Consider the following 24,695-nt stretch of genomic DNA (forward strand, 5'->3'; position numbering starts at 1 on the left):
ATCTGCAGCAACATGGATGGACCTAGAGATTGTCATACTGAGTGAAGTAAGTCAGACAAAGAGAGATATCGCATGATAACACTTATACGCAGATCTAAAAAGAAATGATACAAATGAACGTATTTACAAAACAGAAACAGACTCACAGACTTAGAGAATGAACTTATGGTTACCAGTGGTGGGGGCTGTGGGGAAGGGTGGAGGCAAGGGATAGTTAGGGAGTGGGGATCGACATGTACTCACTGCTATATTTAAAAAGTATAACAAACAAGAACCTACTGTATAGCACAGGGAACTCTGCTCAATATTATGTGGCAGCCTGGATGGGAGGGGAGTCTGGGGGAGAATGGATACATGTATATGTATGGTTGAGTCGCTTTGCTGTGCACCTGAAACTATCACATCATTGTTAATTGGCTATACTCCAATATAAAATAAAAAGTTAAAAAAAATTAAAAATAAAATTAGTAAACATTGGCATGGTTATTCCAACTTCATCTCCAATGCTTTGCATCTAAGAAAATTGCTGTAGCAGGGCTCCTAGAACTGACTTAATATAAAGTGACTACATGAATTCATATATCCTAATCTTGTATTGGGGTAGAAGGGCTGAGAAAGGTCTCCATGACTTATTTCTCTGCTCAGCAAAGTAAAATATAAAGTCTTGTTCAAGTACCCCTTTATTGCACCTGGCCCATATTCTTCCTTGTTAGAATTAAAACAGCTGTATACAACTAGTCAAAATAAAACAAACATGTTCTTGCAAGGGACTTCCTCAAGATCTACAAATTAAAACAAAACAAAACAAAACAAGGAAAGAAAAGAAAAAGAAACAAGATTTGAGGACACAGTTTTGTTTTTTAAAGCATTATCAACTAATGGATGTACTAAGCAATAACAGAGTCCTCTGAACTGTTCTCAAATTATAGTCCCTGAACCAGCAACACTGGCATCATCTGGGAACTTGTGAAAATTCAAAATTTCAAACTCATCCCAGACCTACTGGATCAGACACTCTGGGGTATGTCTTTTAACAAGGCTGGCAGGTGTTTCTGATGCGAGCTAAAGTTTGAGAACCAGTGCTTCGGGATACTGCTACACAGAGTTTTTTGGACATGCGAGTCCAAAAACATGGGGAATGAAGGGTTTATGAATAAAGGCAAAATCTACAGTATGATCACCACAGTGGATGGCTGTGGATCACGCAACTTAGTGAAACTGAGTTGGGAGAAGGGTAAGATCCCTAGAGCAGAGGAGGTAAAGGAACAGAGAGGCCAAAACCAGCATGCTGACGGGTCTCCTACGAGGATATGAAAATTACCAAAAGTATTTTTGTTTAAAATATTCTCTCAAGGATATAACTGAAACATTTTAAGGTGCTTCTGTCCTCCCCATATTTAATAATTTTATCCTAAAATATCTTTTAGAAAAGATAGATTTTGAGAATATAATTATTTTAATAAGATTCCATTTACTAATGGTTGCACTTAAAATGTTTAACCAACTTACTAGTTTTAAAAAGCAGTCTTCTTTCTAAAGCTCTTCTAATACTGTGTAAAATATCTTGAAAATCACTTTCATTAATTATTACAACTTTACACATAAATGCTGGCTCACACCCTTTCCTTCTTATCTGATGTTCCTACAGAACATTTTTTTAAAAAGAGTGAAGATTTAAGTATGCGTATTCAAAAATGCTCGCCACCAACACAAAAAATAAATGATTAGAGCCAATACCAATTTAGCATTTTTAAGAAGGGAAGGGAAATCATTCTTCTTGAACCCTAATTTAAATTTAGGTATCTCAACAGTACCCATCCAGCTGTCCTATGAATTCTCCGTCACAGAGGTGGTTGGTTTACATTCTCAATTGTGCTATTCAAGAAAACCAGGTTAGAGCCTAGTTGCTGTCAGTTGCTGATTCTGCTCAGTATGCTTTTACATCTCACACTGCTATATTTACATGCAGTGTTTTCATTAAAATCCTACTCTTATTTTGTGCAGAAATTGTTGTCAAACTAAAAATAGCATTAAAAGTGGGACTGGCACTTCATGATAATTTGGTCATCCTTCCAAAAATGGCAAAATTTTAAGCCTCACATAATATCTAATAAAATCCAGATTGCTTTAGGATTTTACTTTCATTTTATTTGTTTAATGTTGGTGTTTGCAATGATCTAAAAGCATACCATTATGATTGCACTCTATGAATAATACTAGTTATATCCTTGAGTGTATATTATTAATATTATCAGCTATATCCTCCAAATTTTCTTTCTTTTATTATTAAGAACACCACACTTTTTCTGTTATAATGAATTAAATCATAAAAGTTTTAAAACAATGTGTTTCTATAGCATAACAAATTTAAAAAAGGATACATTACTTACAGTTGTTCTGAGAAGTATAAAAAAAATGAGTTTCTAGCACAAGGTTAATTCTTCCTTAAAAAGTTGCTTTTAAATGGCTATAGCAGTAAATGCTAATTGTATTCCAAAATCAACCCTCTATTTTCCTTTAAATAAGACAGAACCTGCTGAATTTTAGCTGGACAAATGGCCCCAAAGCTAAAGCCACATTTCTCAACATTCCTTGCAGCTAGGATAGCCAATGTAACAAAGATCTGGCCAAAAGGATGTATATATAAATGATGTGTTCACATCCTTAAAAGAGAATGCCTTGACCTTGTTTTCCTCTTTCTGCAAGAAACACAGAGAGATGGTGAGTGTTGTTTATCATATAGATAACATACTTGGAGATAGAAGACCAATGGGATGTAAGGAACCTGGTCTGAACATACACATGTAGCAGAAGCAGCCTGTCCACAAAGCACTTACTGACTTAGACTTTTACTTCAAAGAGAAACAATCATCTATCTTTATTCAAACACTGTTATTTTGGTCCTTGACAAAATAAAATATATATACATGTATACAATAAAATATACACGTGTGCATGTGTGTACAAATGTGTTTGTGTATACTTAAATATATATATTACGTATAGCATATGTTCTATTGAATATTCCTAAAAATTAAACAATGTCAAATTCGTTTCTGTGTGCTCCCAAATGCATTACTGTATTTGCTACTTGCTCATAGGAAAACATGTATTCTAAAAAAAATATTAGGATTTGCAAAGGTTTATCATTTTAACCAAAGGCTATGCTTGGTGGTGTTTTTAAACAGTTATCAAGAAATCACAGGAGCTGTAATTAAACTAATATATTATAGCAACATAACATAATGTTAAGAACACAACCTCTATAGCCAGATTTCCTGGGTTTGAATCCCAGCTCTGCCAGATATCAGCTAGCTATGTGACTTTGAGCAAATTATGTCATCTCTCTGTGCCTCAGTTCCTCATCTGAAAAAAATGGGGATGATTGATAATAGGACTTTCTCAATAGGGCTGTTATGAGGGCTAAATAAATTAATATTTGTAATATTTAAAATAGTAACTGGCACATAGTAAGGGCTATCCGATAAAGGAAAGAAAGAAAGGAAGCCTTTTACAAGGAACAAACCAGATTATATTTATAGCCTAGTTTAGGCTATAACTTCTGGATAGTCAATCACTGCATATTTTAAATTATGAAATTATTTTATGTACTGCATTTTTAAAAGAAGGTAAACAGAGAAAAAACATAGGAGAAAAGAAAGAAATCAACAGGTTTGTGGGTTTTTTTTCCCTTGTACTTGTCTCTGAAGGTGACCTCTTTGGGAAACGTATGTTATTTGTTCTCTGAGCTGTGTATGATTAGTTTCTTCATCATACACAGACAAATTAGGAAGGCTGCTGTGGTGCCCAGAAATCATCCGTTAAACAAAGTCAAAATTAATGATAAAATTGAGTTCCCTTTGTGTTTGATTTTCATCTATCTGTACTCAATTATAAACGAGCTATCAAAGAAAGCTATCCATTAGCTCTTAATTCATAATGACTCCAGAAAGCAATCCCTATACTGCCATTGATATCTCACCAACAATCTCCTATTCTCTGCAGGGCTTTAGATGAAAATGAAAAGGGAAAACAAAACTACATGATCCAAGCAGCTCCTAATCCTGAGCCCTACCATGGAAAACTAGGAAATCAGGCTTAATATATGCAAGGTGTAATAAGTTTTCATCTACATATGTGAAAGAGACATTTGAACTATTTTTTCTTTCACCATAATCTATTGTGCCTTAAATAAAACAGTCATAACAGCAACAGTGCATCCCAGATTTCTATTTCATTGTGTCAAAAGCAAATATTCTTCAAAGTTAGAGAAAGCTTTCCATGAGGAAAAAGTCTAAAACAGAGATGATATGTGCTTTATGCAGAGAGAAGTAACATCTAGTTATTTATTTGGGGTAAGAGTGACATCATCCCATAAGTGGACTTTTCTCTCTTCATAGTACTCATCTAAACGCCTAAACACTCTGACCTCTGGCACATCCCGTAGTAAATCCATTCTGTAGCCTCCTAACTAACTGGTTCTGAACTATATAAGGAAAAAGAATTAGGCATTGTCCATTTATTCATAGGTGATTTAAAGAAATATTAAAACAGATTTGAATCCTGATTTGAAATAATTCCCTGCCCTTATTCACAGATTTATGTACATTTAATTTATATTCTTCTTACTTCCAAAAAAAGAAAAAAAGACTACTCACAATTTTAAAATATACTTAAAAATAAAATGAGAAGAAAAAATCAGCAGTTCCAATGAAAGTGGTCAGAAGGAGAGAAGGGCTGGAGGGCAAGGAGACAAGATCATGGTCTAGGACTGGAGCTGGATGGTTATTGCAAGTGTACAATTCACTTAAGTTTTAAGTCTTCTGACAGACAACAGAAAGAGGTTGGGGGGGAACCATAAGATGAAAATAAGCATTTCAATTCTTCAGGAGAAAGGCATACTTTTTTCTAATATTAAGTTCTCTAAACAGTGACTCACAAGAATCTTTGTTTTAAAAGTAACATAGAAAATGCTAAAGACTCATTAAAACAAACTGTGATTTCCAGACCAATATTTGCTTACTTCAGTTATTTTGTTTGCTTGTCTTTAACCCTGGTATCAACAGCATTCCTCCTATAAACAGCAATTCTACAGGCTGAAGATGCCTAAACTTATAGAAAATTTAAAATTACTGAAACACACTTTATAAATTTCTTTCATTTTCTGTATAACGTGCCTATGCAAAAATATTTCCAACAGTAGCAAGTGTACTTACCTAATGATTCCTAACCCTTTCATCCATGCAGTCAATAAACATTTATTGAATAGCTTCTATGAATCAGATATTACTAGGTCCCAGAGACACAAAGATGACCAAGACACTGACCCTGTCCTCAAAAAGTTCACACTCTAAAAGTACATATCATCACAGTGAGTATAGTGGAAACAGGCTCTAGAGAGGCTTATGGCAGAAGGGATATTTGGTAAGTAGAAAGTGGCATTCGGGATTATGAAAAACTTCACCAAAAATAAATGGCATATAAACTCTATATCAAAGACTAGGAGTTTGTCAGCTTACTAAAATAGGGGAAAGCCATTCCACATAAAAGGGATGCTGTCTTTGCATTTGCTGAGAGATGACCAGAACAGCATTTAAGCAACAGCAAGTAATTCAGTATGGACAGTATACCTTATTGTTATGGACTGAATGTTTGTGTCCCCTGCAAAATTTATATGTTGAAACCCAACCCCCCCAGTGTAATAATACTAGGAGGTAGGGCCTTTGGGAGGTAATTAGCATTAGAATGAGATCAAGAGGGTGGAGCTCACAGGAATGGAATTAGTGCCCTTATTAAAGTCACTAGAGAGTTTACTTCCTCTCTCTGCTCTCCACCATGTGAAGAGACATTACCAATGAGAAGCTGGAAGTCAGAAAAGAGCCCTCACTAGAATTCTACCAGGCTGGCACTCTGACCTCATACTTCCAGCCTCCAGAACTGGGAGAAATACATTTCTGTTGTTCATAAGGCGCCTAGGCTATGGTACTTTATTATAGCAGCCCAAACAGACTAAGACAAGGATAAAGACAAAGCTGGAGAGGAACCCAATGGCCAGGGCATGGAGGGCTTTGTATGGTAAGCTAAGGAGTATGGAATTCAGCCTAGAGGTCATTGTTGTTCAATTCTTTTAAAACAAAGAAATCATTATTTAGACATAAACATACATGGGAGCCCAACTATAAAACAGAAAAGGAATCTCCTTATTTCAGGTGAGTGCTGGAGAATCTGAAAACTGACCTGGTCAGCTTCTTGTCACACAGTTTGAAAACCTTGTCTATAACCAAATCAGGTGTGGCGAGAGTTTATCACAAAGGTTTATAGTCAGAAGGATAACATGAGAAGATTTCAAATTTTAGAATGATGACTATGGCTCTAATATGAAAATGGATGGGGGAAAAATGAGAACCAAGGAGAAGATGATTTATGAGGGTAAGACCATTTCAAGAAAAGAGTAATGAATGAAATCCTGTATTAGGACAGCGAATAGTGAAATTTTTAGAACATGAAGGATAAAGAGGAAATCCAAGTGACTACCAGGAGAAAGGGCTGATTACATACAAAGGAATAAAAATCAAATTATCAGGATTTTATCAGCAACACTGGATATAAGACAAAACCAGAAATATAAAATCCTAGACAAATCCATAAGATCTCAAGTCATCACTAAAAGAATTTCTACAGGATGTGCCATAAGAAAAGAAAGTATTAACAAGTAAGCTGCAAAAGCAATGATTTATGACAAGTTTGAGTTGGCAGGTGGTACACAGCAAAAGAATGTATTTTACCCATGACATAACTAGAAATGATCACTCAGGAACTGCAGAAGATTCAGATCCTATCACAGGCCATGACACAGTAGAAATCATCTATAAATTTATATGAAATACTAATGTGAATATGTGGTTCAAATGATTCATAATGATAAATGAGATTTATATTGCTTCATTCATAGGTCTTAAATTTAAATTATCATCATCCAGCTACTTGGACCATTTTACTTTATTTTTTATTAAATCAGAGTAGGAGAGGATAGAAAACAATGAATTGGAAGTGAGGATATAGAAAGAGAAGATGTACATGATAGTAAAGTTCTTCTTTTAGGAATCTTTATGACATAAAAGAAAAAGAAAGAACATTCAGGATCCATTAACAGTGACTAATTTTTGTTCATTGATAATAAGATTACTTCAACATTTTTATATGCTCTAGAAGAGAGAGAATGAACGTTTCTGAGGAAAAAAAAATGAGATCATTAAGGGTCAAAAAACACCACAGGTTAAAGAATAAATTGTTCATTTTTTTAAATTATTGAGGTTTTTCTTAAAGTAAGAAATGTAGGATTTAAGAAAAAGCAAAAAATAATCTCTGTCAAAATTTAGCAATTGTAGGACCCTGCACGCTCTTAGAGTAAAATTTCCTAAAATAGATTCATTATTCCATTTAGTCTCCTTACACATGTGACATCTTCATAAGTCAATACAAGTCAAACTGACCACTGTCTCTCATATAGAGTTGGTTAATTCCTGTATAATCTTGCTTAACTTTATTTTCTTTTATTCTCTAATAGACCCCCGACAACCTATTCATTAATCTAATCCATTAACTCCTTCAAGACCAAGCTTAAAATGCATCTCTTTCCATAATCATTCCCTAACTAACTATTCAACCTGTGACCTTTATTCTTTTCCATCTTTCCAGTTTCCTAAGAATCTATCTCTAATCCTTGTCCTCTCTCCCTGTCATCTTCTTTCTTGGGTCCCCTCTTAGCCCCATTAATATTTAACCAAAAATGAAAGGAACTAACAAATATAAAAAAGAAACAACCACATATTCTATTTACTTATTCTTACTTTCCTGTTATAAACCTCCCAAAAATAAATAAGCTTCTTCCTCTACTCCCTTACCAGCCACAGAATGCTCAAGTGACTCATTTGTTTATGGTGAGTTTTCTCCAAGTGGGCAATAAATTCAAAGTGCAGGCATTTTGTTTTTTATTTCTTCACATACATCCAGGGAAAACAGTGCAATACGTCGAGTGCAGAAAATATAGAAGTAAATATGTGCTAACTAAGATATTAAGAAAAAAAATAGTAAAATCTGATAAATTAATGTGGAGCATGCTCAAAATAGAAGGAAACACTCACACTTTCTACCTCACCCACCCTCTAGGCAAACAGAGTTATGCTAAATATTGGTAAAAAGACTGCTTTGGAAATTTACAGATTTATTTTGTGTTTCCTGCCAACATTCTAGAGAGCTTCAGAAAAAAACAAAAGAAAAATGAATCAATTAAAAAGCCTTTATTCTCATCTACAGAGGAAGACCATTTCCTAGTACGTTATTTAGGTTCATTAACATTCATGGTATATTTTGCAAACACAGAATTATAAGCTCTGTGGTAAAGGAAAGTGCATCTAATTCGACTTACACATTCTCCCACAATTAGATGTTTCAGGGTCTTAAAGGTTGATTAAGTTGAACCAGGTAACAAGTGAAGTGAGTAAAGGATTTTCTGTGGGTCATAGAGAAGAAAATCTTTATCACATATAATAATATGTAAAGACACCACAAGCTAGAAACAATCAGTCTGACCAAAATTTTATAATCATGGCATACAATAAGAATGTAATACTCAAATGAGGCCCCAGAATTATAAAATATTCTTCTATCTGGAAGATGTATTTTTTTCTTCTTTCTTTTAAATACGGGGCTTTAAGAAGTATAATCAAAATAACAAACCTACCAAACTTCTGTTAAAATAAATAACAGCAAAGGAATACAAAAAGTATTAACAGAGAAAGACAGAAAAGGAGGCAACAAGAGAACAGAAATTTCAGCAAATTTTTGTAAGTTAGAAAGTAGTTGGAGTGGTAAGGAACTAAGTAGACAGGAAAAAATTAAAATCTGCTATTGCAGAGGAAGAACCTGAAGAGAGCTGGTCAGTTTGCTTCACAGAAGCCCTAGGAAACTCAGCATCTGGAGGCTTCTAGTACTATGGCAGAAGGTAAGATGCAGTGTTAAACAAGGGCACTGTAGGCTCTTCAGCAGAGCCTTTCCCTAACCCATACAGATAAACGTGTATTCCTCCAAAATGCCACCTCTCACACCTCAAATGGGAGATCAGAGGTTCACTCTCTGAAAAACACTGAACTAGGAAGGCTCCAAGTTCAGAGACAATGAGCATAGCAAATGGCAGGTGTGAATCATATGGTTAAAAATAGGGGGATTCAGTCTTACTGAAAGTTGGGACCCTTATCTACTTTCCCTGTCCTTATGCAAGGATGCCAGTAGCCACATAAAACTTCCTCCACTCCATACCCTTTACACCCATCCCTTGTAAGAGACTGGAAGATTCACCTCTGTAAAAACTAAATGACCCCAGAGAAAAACTTTCACTTCTTTCCATCAATATAAAGGCTATCTCACTTTCTGACTACCCAACAGTGAAGATCACCAGGAACAAAGCACACCAAAAACAGAATTTTCAATTGTCTTTTCCTAACTCATTCTAAAATGATATTATCATGGATCACCAGGCGTTTCAAGACAGCCTAAAACACAAAAGACAAGGGACTAAAAAACAACCAAAAACACACAGGAAAAGAAAATCTGAAAGAAACAGTGAGGGGGTGGGGGAACAAGAAGAAAACTTGGAGAAAAAAATAAAACATCTATAATAATTCAAAAAGATAAAACTACCTTTGAATATTTAACAATGACAGAATCTACACAAAAGGTAGACAACGCAGGCATTTTATTAGAAATGTTTTTAATGTGATTACTAAAATAATACAGTTGGAAGATAACTTCTCAAAATGGAACAGAAAGTCAAAATGATGGGGAACTTGACAAAAAGATAAGAAAATCTAGGAGATTCAATATCCAAATACTAGAATATCCTAAAACAGTTAACAGAAAATGTGGAGAGAAGGAAATAGATGAAGAAATGACACAAGAAAATAGTCCAGAAATAAAGGATGAAGTGCTTATGAGATTAACCTTTTAAGCAAATATGCAGATACTAATTTTTCAACATGCCACATCCCTGCCCAGTGGCATCCTTCTGCCTAGCAATCTCATTCTAGCCCTCAGTAACTAGTTTCACTTTATTTAATCAATCTGATCTCTTATTCTCTAAAACGCAAACTCTTTCCACAAACTTTCTATCTCCCTTCTATTCTCAGGGAAGGTCACTTCAATACTCAGCACACTGAAAAATGGAGACAATAGTCCCCACACAAAAAAGCAAAAGCAATTATGGTATAAAATAATTAGTTAGACCTGAGACAAGGCTCAAGTTCTACTTCCTCTGTATCACTTTTTTTTTTTCGTTTTTCTCTCTATGAACCCTTAGCTTGACCAGCAGTGTAGCACAATGGTTAGGACCATGGACTTTGCTATTAGACAAGCCTGAATTCAAGTCCAGGCAATACCATCTACTTAACCTCTCTAAATGTCAGTGTACTCATCTATGAAATGAATATATAATAACAGTATTTTATCTCACAGTGTTACCGTGAGGATTAAATTAAATATGAATGTAAAATAATCTCTAATTTCTTTCATGTGTCTCATCTGAGAAAACTGCAAATGTAGGTATTAAGTTCCATGACCCTTTTCTACCAATCAATTGTATAACATCTAAATATAATTCAGAAAGCAATATGATCTGCTCTGAACCAAACTGTGCCCCCCACCAAGTTCATATGTTGAAGCCCTAACCCCACTGTGATGGTAGTTGGAGACAGGACATTTGGGAGATAATTAGGTTTAAATGAGGTCATGAGCATGGGGCCTGTTGATAAGATTAGTGCCATGTGAGTGCCATCTGTAAGCGAGGAAAAGAACTCACTGGAACTCAACCATGCTGGCTGATCTCAGACTTCCAGCCTCCAGAACTGTGAGAAATTAAATTTCTGTCGTTTAAGCCACCCACAGTACGGTATTTTGTTATTGTAGCTCTAGATGATTAATACATGATCCTTCAAAAAGGCTAAAAGTCTGGTATCAAAAAACCTTTATCCTAGTCCATTTTGTTGCCTTTATCCTAGTCCATTTTGTTGCTGATTTGGCAAGGAAAAGTTAAAGTACATAAACATCCTAAACACTTAAAAGAAGACAATTTTAATTGCCATTGCTAGTCATATGGATATTAATAGGAATGATTTTTTAAAAAAAGAAGAAAATGGAAATCAGAAGAAAAGAAAGGAATTCTTCAGTTTGCCCCCAACCCACCTTTCAAGTTCACTTTCCCCGACCTCTCACTTTTCCTGACGTGGGGTCTTTCACTGACCTCCTCACCTTATTACTTTACTTTTTAAATATTTTGTTTAGTTAAACTCACTTAAAAACATGGAAAGGAGACATTTACGTGACCATATAAGCAATGGGCTATCTTCTTCCAAAGTGTTCAATTGAAAAGACCAGGTATTTTGCAAAGAAAATAAAGCTATTATTTCAATGGTAGGTAATATTCTTTTTTGAGAATGGTTACCAGATAATTCGTAAGAGAAACATCCACAAGTGAGTTATAAAGGTCAATCCCTTGTGGGATGAAATAAGTTTTCAAGTTCAATTTAAGACAAGATTTTTAATTATCAAGGTAGACTACCTAGGGACAATTTCAGATTGAAAGGCCAAAAACCTTAAGTTAGTTGATTTTTAATAGAGAATTTAATCCCAGCCCCCCCAAAGAAAATCTGATAATTCATTTCCCATAAGTGAAAAACTAATTATATCACCATATTGACATTATAATAGCATCTAAATGTTTCCTCAAAATTTGAAACATCTAAACACTATGAGTGATACTTTGGGCCTAAATTTCCAGTAAATTTATCCTCACTGGAATCTTTAGAGAATAATAATGAAGAAAGATTACACAACAGTTGATTGATATTTTTTGAATGTTTACTGTTAGATATAGATTTTTTTTTAAGTAAAAAGGTAAAAGATGCTTTAAAAAATTTTTTTTTATTATTTCATTTCATCCAGGTCAAATGAATTTATGAAAAAAGCATAGTATAGTACATAGCATAGTGTTGAAAGCACCTTAGTCCATTTGGGCTGCTATAACAAAATATCAGGGACTGAGTGGCTTACAAACAACAGAAGTTGATTTCTCACAGTTCTGGAAGGTGGAAGTTCAAGATCAGCGGCCAGCATGGTCTGGTGTGGGCTCTTCTCCAGGACGCAGAGTTCTTGTTGTATCTTCATGTGGTGAAAGGGGCTAGGGATCTCTCTGGAGTTTCTTTTTTAAGGCCACTAATCCTATTTGAAGGGCTATACGCTCATGATTTATGCACCTCTCAAAGCCCTATGTATTAGTACCATCACATCAGGAATTAGTATCTCAACATATGATTTGGGGGGAGGACACAAACATTCAGACCATAGGAGAAAATATAAAAGTTTTAGAGTTGGATGGGAGAGGAAAATGCCTATAATTATTAACTGTATATGTTAATAAGCATTCATTCCTAGTAATCATTTTTTCCCAATGTATAAAAACAACACATGAAAATTAATTCATTCACTGTATATAACAAAACAGAAAGAGACTCGTGGATATAGAGAACAAACTAGTGGTTACCAGTAGGGAGAGGATAGGAGGGAGGGGGAAAATAGAAGTATGGGATTAAGAGATACAAAATACTACTTATAAAATAGATAAGCGACAAGGATATATTGCATAGCACAAGGAAATATAGCCATTGTTTTGTAATAAATTTAAATGGAATATAATCTATAAAAATACTGAATCACTATGTTGTACACCTGAAACTAATATAATATTGTAAATCAACTATACTTCAATTTTAAAAACTGTAAAAAATTAATTAATTCACCCGCCATTTAATGCAAAGTGTAGGTAATTGGAGCCCATAAAATTTTCTAATTTAAGAAGACAAAAAAATTTCTGCAGCACTTTAAAAAACTGGAAATTTCAATTCTTAAAAACAAAATATAACAAAACAAATGTCCAAAAGGCCTAAAGCAACAATGAAATCAGTACTATAATAGTAGCCTTGCTTCACAGTTTCCTAAAATCAGGACTTACAGACCATAGAAAAATCAAGCTCTATGGTTTATTCCTTCAAAGATTGGGCCTAAAAACGGCTTTAACATTCAATAAACATTTTTTGAGTGCCTACGCTGTGCCAGGCACTCTTCTAAGAATTGAAAACATACAGTATTAGCAAACAGAACAGCAAAGGCCCCTGCTCTCGTGAAGCTTATACTGACTTGGAAAAGGGATTATATATATTAAATTTAAATCCCTCTTATTGTATACTGTAGCTACTTTTTCTCCTTTTCACTTCAGATTTAGGAGAACCTTGGCTGCTATCCCATATAAAAATGTCTCTTTATTCCAGACAATATGCTCTTCTGGTAACTATATTATGTGTGGCAATATTTCAGTATTGTCAGGTACACTTATAATTTCATTATTTGTAAAAAACTGCAAAACAAACATACAACACATTTTTTATTTTAAATATACTTTAAGTAGCTCTGGTTAATATTGTTAAATAATAAATGCCAATAAAAATATAATTCAGTTACAGAATCTATCATGAAAAATGCTATGAATGCTATCACACGTCCAAGGAAGGGAAAGAGATACAAGGGACATGGAAATATTATATAATTATATGAGCATGGGCTAAAATCAAGTAAATGTTAAAGGATTTAGATTGCCTTTTACGTAATCAAATCTGTGACAGGTAATCCAGACTTTAGGACCCATCCTTCAAGCCTCCCTTGAGGAGACAGAAGAGGGCAGCTGTGTTGGCTCTGCATACCCTAAATGCAGAGCTGCATGGTCAGCCAAAGCAGAGGGGAAGTAGAGGACAGGCAGGCCCCTAGGCTAATCCAAGGAGAACAGGAGAAGCAACAGCCCTGATATCAAAGAGCAGAAAAAGATCAAGAAAATCGTATCCCCAAAAGGCATGGGTCTCCAACACAGCCTCCCACATTTATGTGGCTCATCACAAAGTCAATTGCATCAAGTCTGTCTCTACAGGTAAAAATTCTCTGCCCAGCTGACTTGAAGACAGGTTTCATTTTTTTTTTTAATCAAACTTTCTGTTTTCCAGACTAAACTTTTGCAGTTATTCAGTGATCCTTCTATAAGGTTTCCAAAGTTGATAATAATACAACTAGTAAGTTCAGTACCTTACCAACCAAACAATTCCAGTCTAACACATTTCAATTTGTGATGACTTCTCTTAAATTTTCCTCTATTTAAAAATTTACACTGCTTCTCCCATAATTATCATGCATCAGTTTACATTTTAATAGTTTAAATCAAACTTTTCAAACAGGGCAAAAAGAAAATAGTATGTTCAAATGAAAACAGGAGGGAGGAAAGTACCTTTAATTTGGATCCATGAGGTACTAGGACAGATCTATTCTGCTTTGGTGGGATATACAGCTCCCATTTTCCAAAATCCAGTTTTTTATATGGGTATGCAAATGGATTCCAATCATCTGAAAAAATAAAGATGATCAATTAACAATAGCATTATAGGACTAATACTCAATAAATTTCAATCAAAGTATAATACACTGCCTACTTATACAGAATCAAATTGCCTAAAAAACATTGTTTTCTAAGGTACTAAACAAAATACTCTACTAGTCATTTAGAAAAAGCAGGTTATGCTTAACTTATTTTTTAAAAAACATATTTGAAAGTTTGCCTTTTGCAAACTTTAAAGATTACAAACACATTTTCCATTGTACTTTCAACTCTATTACTTCTATCAATAAATAGAATGATGGGTCCTTTTTTAAGAAACACCATCAACAAAGGGAGATAATATGAAAAAAATAGAAACGCATTCTAGGCAACTAGATAAAATACATGTTATGGTAGAAAAAAAGTGGTGAAAAACTATTAAAATCATATTACCCAAATCCACAAGTATGTGACAGAACTGAGTTAAAATCTAAAGAAACACCTCAAGCAAGAAAGGTAGAAGGTTATAAAGTACAAGAGGCAAAGGAGAGGTGGACTGCAGATGCTGAAAGAAAGCCAAAATGGACACATAGAAATTTAACATGTAATAGAGGTGGCATTAAAAATCAGTGAGTAGGGCTTCCCTGGTGGCACAGTGGTTGAGAGTCCGCCTGCCGATGCAGGGGACACGGGTTCGTGCCCCGGTCCGGGAAGATCCCACATGCCGCGGAGCGACTGGGCCCATGAGCCATGGCCGCTGAGCCTGCGCGTCCAGAGCTTGTGCTCCGCAATGGGAGAGGCCACAACAGTGAGAGGCCCGCGTACCGCAAAAACAAAAACAAAAACAAAACAAACAAACAAAAAATCAGTGAGTAAAGGACACACTGTTTAATAAGTGGTGCTGGGACAATTGGTGATCCTTATGAAAAAAAAATGAAATGGATCTCTACCAATAATATTACTGAAGAATCATTTGAACATAGATTAATGTTTAAATATGATAGACAAAATGATAAAATGCTTAGAAGAAAATATGTTTATAATCTTGGGTTTATAAGTGTTTTTTAGACAAAATACATACATGTACACACACATACACGTACATACAAAACCTTAAGGAAAAGCCTGATAAATTTGACTACAAAAATTATAGACTTATCTTCCTTCATACATAGATAGACAGATAGATAGACAGAATGACAAGACAAGCTACCAACTGGGAGAATACACTTGTAATGAACATACCAAGAAAAAGCATCCAAAATATATCAAGATCTATAAATCAATGAGAAAAAAAATACAGACCAATAGAAAAATCCACGAAGATATTCAGGGGAGGATATATGAATGGTCAATAAACATACATAATGATGCTCAAGCTCACTCATAATTAAGGAAACACAGATTAAAACAACAGTGAGATGTCATTTCCCACCCACTGGATTAGCAAAAACTAAAAGTTTGAAAATATCAAGTAGTCAGCAAGGATACAAAATAACACTGCAGCTGAGGGTACACACTGGTAAAACAATTTGGCATTACATAGCAAAGTTGAAGCTATGTTAACTCTGGGGTCTAACAATCCTACTCCTAGATAATACCCTAGGGAAATTCTCACAAATGGTCACAAGAAAATATTCAAAGATGTTCACTGAAGAATTGCTTGCAATAGCAAAAAACGGAAGCCATTGAAAGTTAAATCAGCCACAAAATGGGTAAATACATCATGGTGTAATTAAACAGGATGTTATATAACACTATAAACTGACTGGATTAAATATTCAATATATAGGAATAGGTAAAACATTGAAGTTCATTTTAAAGGTGTATAGAAATATCATTAATGTAAAGTTCAAAAAATATGCAAAACAGTATTATATAACATTGATACATACATATGTAGTAAAAATATCAAAAGAAAAATAAGAATGACAAACATCAAATTCTATTGTGATTTCCACTGGGTAGAGGAAAGGGAACACAGGAAGTTTTAATAATATCTGTAATGTTTTATTTTTTAAGGTAGGTGGTGTACACAGAGATGCTTATTACATTTTCCCCTATTTGTTTATGCCTAAAATATTTCACTGTTTAAAAAAAACTTAAGCCCCTGTGATGCTATGCACTATAGTGCTATGAAATTAGATTCTCAATTAAGGAGATAAGAAAAACACCAAGAAGCTTGTTTTATGCTATGATTTCTTCTTTTAGACACCAATACTTTCACCACATTAGCCTTAAGGTTTTTCACTCTCAGCCAGTCTGAATGTCATGGGTAGAGTGGGGGTAAGAAACAACATGTAAATAAAGGCCCTTCTAAACATTTTTCTACTCCCCATCAGAAGACAATCTGAAAATATCTAAAAGCGGTTTTATCTTCAGGAACAGCTCAACAAGCTCTGTGTTACTATATTCTCCTGCCCCTAAAACATCAAATACATCTCACCTGTTTATGATGTGACATTCCTTTACCAAAGCAAAGAATTTAGGGCATAATTAGAGAGAAGGAAAACAGCTTGAAATATAAGGATCTAGGTAGTGTAACACTTTATACATTTACTGAATTTCTTTTTAAGCTAATCATTTAAGACAATAAAATTAAGGCCAGCAGCAGATCTTTTCCTGGTTAGATTTGAAAATAAAGGGTACAGTTCATTAGTTCATTCATTCATTCATTCATTAAATATGTACTGAGTGGTTAATGTAGGCCCTGCTCTATGCCAAACTGAAAATTAGGGTTCAGAATGACATTCAGATTTCATCCAGAAAAGGTTAAACTGAGTAACAGTACACCAAAACTAAGAGTAAAATATATAATATAGGATCCTCTAAACATTCAACTATAAATAAGACTGTTACTTTGAAAGTGAAACTTCAATTATATGGGAAATTTTCTTATGCAGATTTACTTAAAAGCTGTTTTCAATAATGTAAAACTAAATGTGGTTTTGAATATTAGTTTTTGAATATCAGTTGAAATAGTTCTTCAGCTTGCAGTCACTTGAGTTTTAAGATCTGTTTAAACAGGTAATGTTTTAATATTTGTATAAAGAAAAATATTTTTACTGAATCACATTTCTCCTTTCATAGTGTCTTAGAGACACTAACACACATGCTGATTATTTCTAATCCTACACTGTAAAAAATGTTTTTTCTATCATTTTCAAGAGTTTCATTTCATTAGCACACCTCCTCTTCATGGAAATCCTGGTGTTAACTTCTACTACACGTACATTTTTCTTGCTGAACTCCAATCTTCAAAGAAAAATTTGGAACATCTTCACATATGCTCCCAAAGAAAATCCATCTACCAACCATCATAAGCAAGGTAGAATATACTAAAGGTTTCATAAGGGAGAGAGAGGGGAAGGTTTGCAAGGGGTGTACATACATCAAACAACTTGAGATTTTGGCATTGGACAGCTGTCTCCCACATAAATCCCTCTTCAGCCACACCACCACTAGTCTTTTATCTCCTTGATTCCTTCTCCAATCAGTGTTCAGCCCTGAATTTTCCTTACTCTTCCTCTTTTATTAAATACTATTGCTTCTTTCCATTTGAAAGATGGGCACCAACCAAACTAACCACTTCTACTGTACTGCACGCATATGAAAGATTTTATTCTAATAAAACCAGTTTATCCCTAAAATTGTTTTCTAAAAATACCTAATAAGATGAGCTTTATTCTACAGGATACAGATATCTAAGGTCCAGGTACAGAATAGTCAGAAAAGTCATTGGATTTGGATCTGTTCTCATAAACTTAAGTCCTTAGTTAAGAAAGAAGGAACTACCATTAAGGTATATTTAGGTATGACTGTGGGAACTAATTGTGGAAGTACACAATTAAAAATCAGTAAATAAAAATTAAACATCCGATGATTGGTGTAAAAATATTAAACAAAAGTGAATGTTTTGTGTTTAAATGGAATTTTTTTTAGAAAAGCACAGAAGGCAAAATAATAAGAGATGAAAGATACATTTTGGGGGAATTTTTTTTTTTTTTTTTTGGCGGTACGCGGGCCTCTCACTGTTGTGGCCTCTCCCGTTGCGGAGCACAGGCTCTGGACGCGCAGGCTCAGCGGCCATGGCTCATGGGCACAGCCGCTCCGCGGCATGTGGGATCTTCCCGGACCGGGGCACTAACCCGCGTCCCCTGCATCAGCAGGTGGACTCTCAACCACTGTGCCACTAAGGAAGCCCGGGAATTTAAGTCTTAAGTGTCATGAGACTTTATTCCTGAAAATAACTGAAAGTAAAGTAACATTAATAATGATAAATGGTTCTAAGGCATATTAGATATATCTAAAGTGCATAACCTTTAGAGCCAGATTACTCATTTTTCATTTTAATCCTCCATGACTTTATATCCTGAATCTACAAGATAGAATTAATTTTAATTAAGCACTTAATGCAAATAGTTTGTATCTCTATGTAGGCCTCAGGACAGGACCAAAAATATCCTATCACCACCTGTGACAATTATTTGTTTCTCTATCACACACAGAACTACATATTGGGAGTTCTGTAGTTCAGTGATTCTCAAGCTTTAGTTCCCATCAGAATCACTTGTTAAAGCAGATTGGGCTGATTAAAACAGACTGTTGGGCTCCACCCTCAGAGTTTTTTGATTCAATATATCTGAAATATGGCCTAATAATGTGCATGTCTAACGAGTCCCTACGTGATGTTGCTGCTCGCCGAGGGACCACGTTGAGAATCAACTTCCTGGCTCGATGGCTGACTTCAGGTGTTCTCTGCTCATAGCTTTGTGAGTGATGTTCTAGATTAGATTAGATTTATAGATTACCAAATAATGTTCCAAGTCAGTAGCTCAAGGAAATTCTGAAATAGAAATTATCACTAATAATCCCTCAAGGTAAATATTACTCACATGAAATTTAGGATTTAGAATTTGGGATTCACTAGGGTTGTAAAGCTCAGAAGGATGACCAGTGAGATGAAGATTACAGAACAAACCTGATATATTAAGGAATCTGAATGTGTCAGTGTGAGGAAACAAAAATTTGAACATTAAAAGAAAACATATATTAAGACCAATATTCAATATACTGCTATAAGTGTCTACAGAAAATGTTTCTTATAATATTCTCACTAATAGATTGCATGGTTAAAAAGTACAGGCCACTTTGATCAGGAAATGAATATAAATTTGAAGGCTCCTACCTAGAAAAGTAACATTAAAATTTTTAAGTGTTAACATTTTAACTCATCTTCCTTTCTGTGTGTCATTTCCTGCCATAACCTAGACATTGCTAGGCTCAAGGATGAGGTACCCCTAAAGCAATGTGTGCTTATTATTCTAGTCTTGGTGTTTTAAGAGCATGTTTCCTGCTTGCATAAATTATTTTATTAAAACATTTTCTAAGACTTTCGATGATTATCAAGTTTGAATAACCTGACACAGTTTAAAAACAAACATTTAAATAAGTATTTTATTACTAACAGGCTGAAATTCATCATCATATTTTATAATGCAAAAGATTCTATTTTTCCATAGACTGAAAACCAGCAGACAAATTTAAATCGAGATATGGAAAAGAAACGATGTGTGATGCGCAGTTTAACATGAACTGCAAACACACATTCGGCACAGGCGATCAAACGTTAACTAAGGTCACTGCATCAGGCACACAGACTCTGTATTATCTCAAGCCCAACAACCTTTCTTTTTCTAATGTAATAATCCTCACATAAAATTCTTAAATGTCAGCCTTCTTCAAATATTCCCAAACTCTTTAACTCACAGTAAAGTATTTCTCTTCATCAGAACTTAGCCACCTCATTTCTGTAGAGTTTCTCAGTTTAATATATATATTCCTTACGCATGGTTGAAATGGTCCCAACTTACTATGTAGAACCCCACCTTTGATGAAGATGCCAATGTGCTGAACAATGTGGTCCGTACTTGGGTCAACCCCTGCCATCAGCAGGCTTCACTGAGCTAGCGAAGTAAGGTCCCTGTTGGATGTGGCAGATCTAATATCAGCTCTAATACAAGCCCAGTACTGGCCTATATGGCAGATGTCAGTCACCTCCTATTTGAGTCGATATCCCTTACATCATAAGTTATTAAATATTTGGAATATCACCCCCTTAAAACAAGTAAACACCCTACCTCATCATACAATGTTGTTTAATTGTTTCAAGCTTCATATTATTCAAAGTTTACATAGATTTATAATGCAAAGTTGGCTTGTCATGATGGAAGTTTGGGGACTTCTCTCATGTCAAGGAAGCATCCAGTCTGTTTCCAAGAAGTCATAAGATCCAGAACAGGAACCTCCTATGGCATTGCCCTTACCCAGAATTATGGAAGGACCACACAATTTTAGGAGGTGGAGAACAGCAGTCCTGACATATAACCCTGTGCTTTTTGATCACCCTCTCTTTTTCCCCTCCAGATAATTCTTCTCCTCAGATGGTTACTTGAGAATCATCAAATTTCTGCTAGAAGATAGTACCCTGGAAATAACCTTAAGACCTCCAGCATTACTTCTTAGGGAAAACTGCTCTTAAAATACATTAGTTTAGGAGAGCTGTGGTTTTCAAGAACAAAATCTAGAGTATGTCAGAATGCCACTAACTTCAGAACCAATGGGATGCTAATATCATTTTAAAGAACAATATGCTCAGTCCTATGATATGCAGCTTTCTGGAAATTAGGGAACAAATTAAATAACCTAGAGTTTCACTCACTAAACTGTTCTTAAAGGCATGCATAGAAGAAACGTTCTCCGTGACCAAAAAAAAAAAAGTGTGGCAAAAGTGACTTTAAATAGAATTAACTACGTGTCTTTATTATAGGAATAGTATCTATATTATGATACTTTTATGAAAGAAAGGGGGTGGTAAATGAATATACAGTTGGCCCTCCATATCAGAGAGTTCCATATCCACAGATTCAACCAAACGTGAATCAAAAATATTAGGGGAAAAATTCCAGAAAGTTCCAAAAAGCAAAACTTGACTTCACTATGTACTGCCAAATATTTACATAGCATTTACTTTGTATTTATAACTATTTACATAGCATTTACGTGGTATTAAGTATTATAAGTAATCTAGAGATGATTTAAAGAATACAGGAGGATGTGCATAAGTTAAATGGCAATACTACATCATTTTATATAAGGGATTTGAGCATCCTCAGATTTTGGTATTTGCAGGTGGGGGAGGTCCCAGAACCAATCCACCAAAGACTGAAGGATGACTGTATGTAGTCACCTATGATTTCAAAAAGCATGAAAATAGAACCCAAAAAGTGAAGAGAAATTATTATGTATATGAAGAGGGAAAACACAGATTAGTTTTGTAGGATTGTACCTTGCTTTATTTTGACTATAAGACCAGGTAAACAATTTATAAAATTAGAAAATTTAATAAGTCAAAAAGAGGGGAAAATAAGAAAAAAATAAAAAGTCTCTTAAAATGGAAACAAACTGAACCTGTGTGATGGAATTTGCAGATGGGGATTTTAGGAGGTAGTTAGGTTATGAGGGTAGAATCCTCATGAATGGGGTTAATGTCTTTATAAAAGAAATCCCAGAGAGATCACTCCTGCATTCCACCAGGTGAGGATTTCACAAAGAAAGGACTGCAGTCTATGAATGAGGAAGAGAGCCCTCATCAGATACTGAATCTGCTGGCACTTTGATCTTGGACTTCCCAGCCTCCAGAACTGTGAGAAATCAATTTCTTTTGTTTATAAGCCACCCAGGCTGTAGTTTTTTGTTATAGCACCCTGAACAGACTGAGATAAAGCTCATCTCTACTTTTCCGTATAATAGGAAATTTCCATAACAAAATTGTAAAAACTATGTTATGAGGTCTCTGTGAACAAATACTTGTCCAAATCTCTTTCCTTGCTATCAGTTGTAAAAAGTGATCTTATCAGCCAAAGAGTGTAAGATTTTAATTTATTTACGGTTTTAAACACAGATTAACAAACTGCTTTCTGGATAAGCAGTTGCAGTTCAGACTCCCACCAGCAGCATATGAGAATTGTCAACTATCCATATCCTCATCAACACCGGAGATTATATATATATATATATATATTTTTTTTTTTTTTTTTTTTTTTCGGCAGACAGGCCTCTCACTGTTGTGGCCTCTCCCGTTGCGGAGCACAGGCTCCGGATGCGCAGGCTCAGCGGCCATGGCTCACGGGCCTATCCGCTCCGTGGCATGTGGGATTTTCCCGGACTGGGGCACGAACCCGCGCCCCCTGCATCGGCAGGCGGACTCTCAACCACTGGGCCACCAGGGAAGCCCGGAGATTATCATTTTAATAACAAGGCATGCCTGCCTTGTTCAACCAGGGTTAGCTAAGAGAATTAAGTTCGAATGCCCTACGGATCCATTGTATGCAATAAATTAACTTCTCTTCAATGCATCTTAGAATAGTACCTGTATGTACTACACTTGGAAGAATTTAGAAAATAGGCATTCAAATAATTTTCTGTGTTCTGTGGATCAGATTCGGAACCAGCATGAGAAAAGTTGCCTCTCCTTATTGTCCTAGCTGTAAGAGATAGCTCTGATACACAGTGTTTTCATTTCTTTTCAAAGCAGGTTATAATTATAACTTCTTATATTCTCTTTAATCCTATTTTTATTTGGGAGAAATTGAGTAGTGGGTATTTTATTTTAAACTTTTTCGTTTAGTTCTAGTTTTATTGAACTGAATATAATAATGTGGTGTCCTTTATGGTCTAATACAGTGGTAACCAATCCAGTTATTTATTTACCAATCTATTTATTTTTAGCAGTATAAACCATTCAATTATCTCAAAATAGATTTTATGAAGGACTCCAGCATAGAAACTATACAAAACACGTAAAAAAGCAAAGCTGCTTTGCTTGAAGTGCCCCTACCTACCTCACCTCTTTCTCTCCCTCTCAGAGCCTACCACTCAGAACTCAGTTCTAAAAAGTGCTCCAGTGTATGATCTACCTTTGCAGATCTTCCATAGATCCTTAAAATATGTCATTTCTTTTTTTTAATTCTCCATTTAATTTTAGTTTACTTCATCCACAAGTTAAGAATATGCTAAATTATGTCATGACGATTGGTTCTAAAAATTTATTCAATTTCTAACAATTCTTGCCATCTACACTTGACCAAAAGTAAATGTTATTTGGGACTTAAGGATAAAAGCATTTATCGCTGCTGTGACTTACATTACTGATCTCTGTGCCATTTTATCTGGTTTGTTTTTGGTCTGGATTTGACTCCTTTTATTTTATAATCCTTCAGTGAAAGTAAAGCAGAGAGAAACTAATGGTTAAATCCAAGAAGAGGTACATTATTTGCTTAGAAAGAATGCAGAACAGGACAAAATAGGAAGGGGAAAGAATGGGAGAGAGGTACTAATGCAATATGGTCAATCATCAGAGGAAGGCATCCCATGTGCCAAGAAGGGTTCTCAATTATGTTTTAACTGGCTAGTACATTGAACTGTATCCCTCCATGTCAGCAAACATCTGGAGCTTAGTTGGAGGACTCTTACAGCACGTACTCCAGTTCATCCATTATATCACTACCAACTGCAATTTAATCTATTTATGACTCCCCTGAAGTCCTAAATTTGACTTTAGGACTCTTCTCTACACCCTAAAACACAATCTTTCATCTTAAGATGTTCCACTTGAACCAGTCCCTGTTGTGAGGGCATGGGAGGGGCCTATAGTAATCAGGAAAGCAATTATATAGATCTCCCTGCTAACCCTATAGCCACTTATGAAAATATTTCAATGAAAGTAAAATAATATTTTCTAACATGGCTAGCAATGTAACAGAAGTAAACCAATGTGTCAATGGTCAACTGATTTTCAACAAGGGTGACCAAGACCACTCAATGGGGGAAAAATAGTCTTTTCAACAAATAATGCTAGGACAACTAGATCTCCACAAACAAAAAGATATATTTGGACTCCTATCTTAAACCATATACAAAACTAACTCAAATGGATCAAGTACTTAAATGTAAGAGCTAAAACTATACAACTCAATGTAAAACAGTGCTGACACCTTGAAAAACAGTCTGGGTGTTCCCCAAAATGCCAGAGTTACCATTTTGACCCAGCAATCCCGCTCCTAGTTATAAACCCTAAAGAAATGAAAACATATGTCCACACAAAAACTTGTATATGAATGTTCATAGCAGCATTACTTATGATAGTCAAAAGGTGAAAACCACACAAATG

At 35.0% G+C, this 24,695-nt stretch overlaps 1 protein-coding gene across 1 annotated transcript in view; it reads right to left on the minus strand.

Moving 5' to 3' along the window:
* Window positions 1–24,695, minus strand: part of GBE1 (1,4-alpha-glucan branching enzyme 1) — a 297,920-nt gene that overhangs the window by 171,813 nt on the left and 101,412 nt on the right. Inside the window, exon 3 of the mRNA XM_029213759.1 lies at window positions 14,378–14,493. Within this exon, the coding sequence (XP_029069592.1) occupies window positions 14,378–14,493 (116 nt within the window). The remainder of the gene's footprint in view (window positions 1–14,377; window positions 14,494–24,695) is intronic.

Source organism: Monodon monoceros, unplaced genomic scaffold (assembly GCF_005190385.1).
Source record: "Monodon monoceros isolate NGI ecotype Baffin Bay Population unplaced genomic scaffold, NGI_Narwhal_1 Super_Scaffold_11, whole genome shotgun sequence".
NCBI classification, from domain to species: Eukaryota; Metazoa; Chordata; class Mammalia; order Artiodactyla; family Monodontidae; genus Monodon; species Monodon monoceros.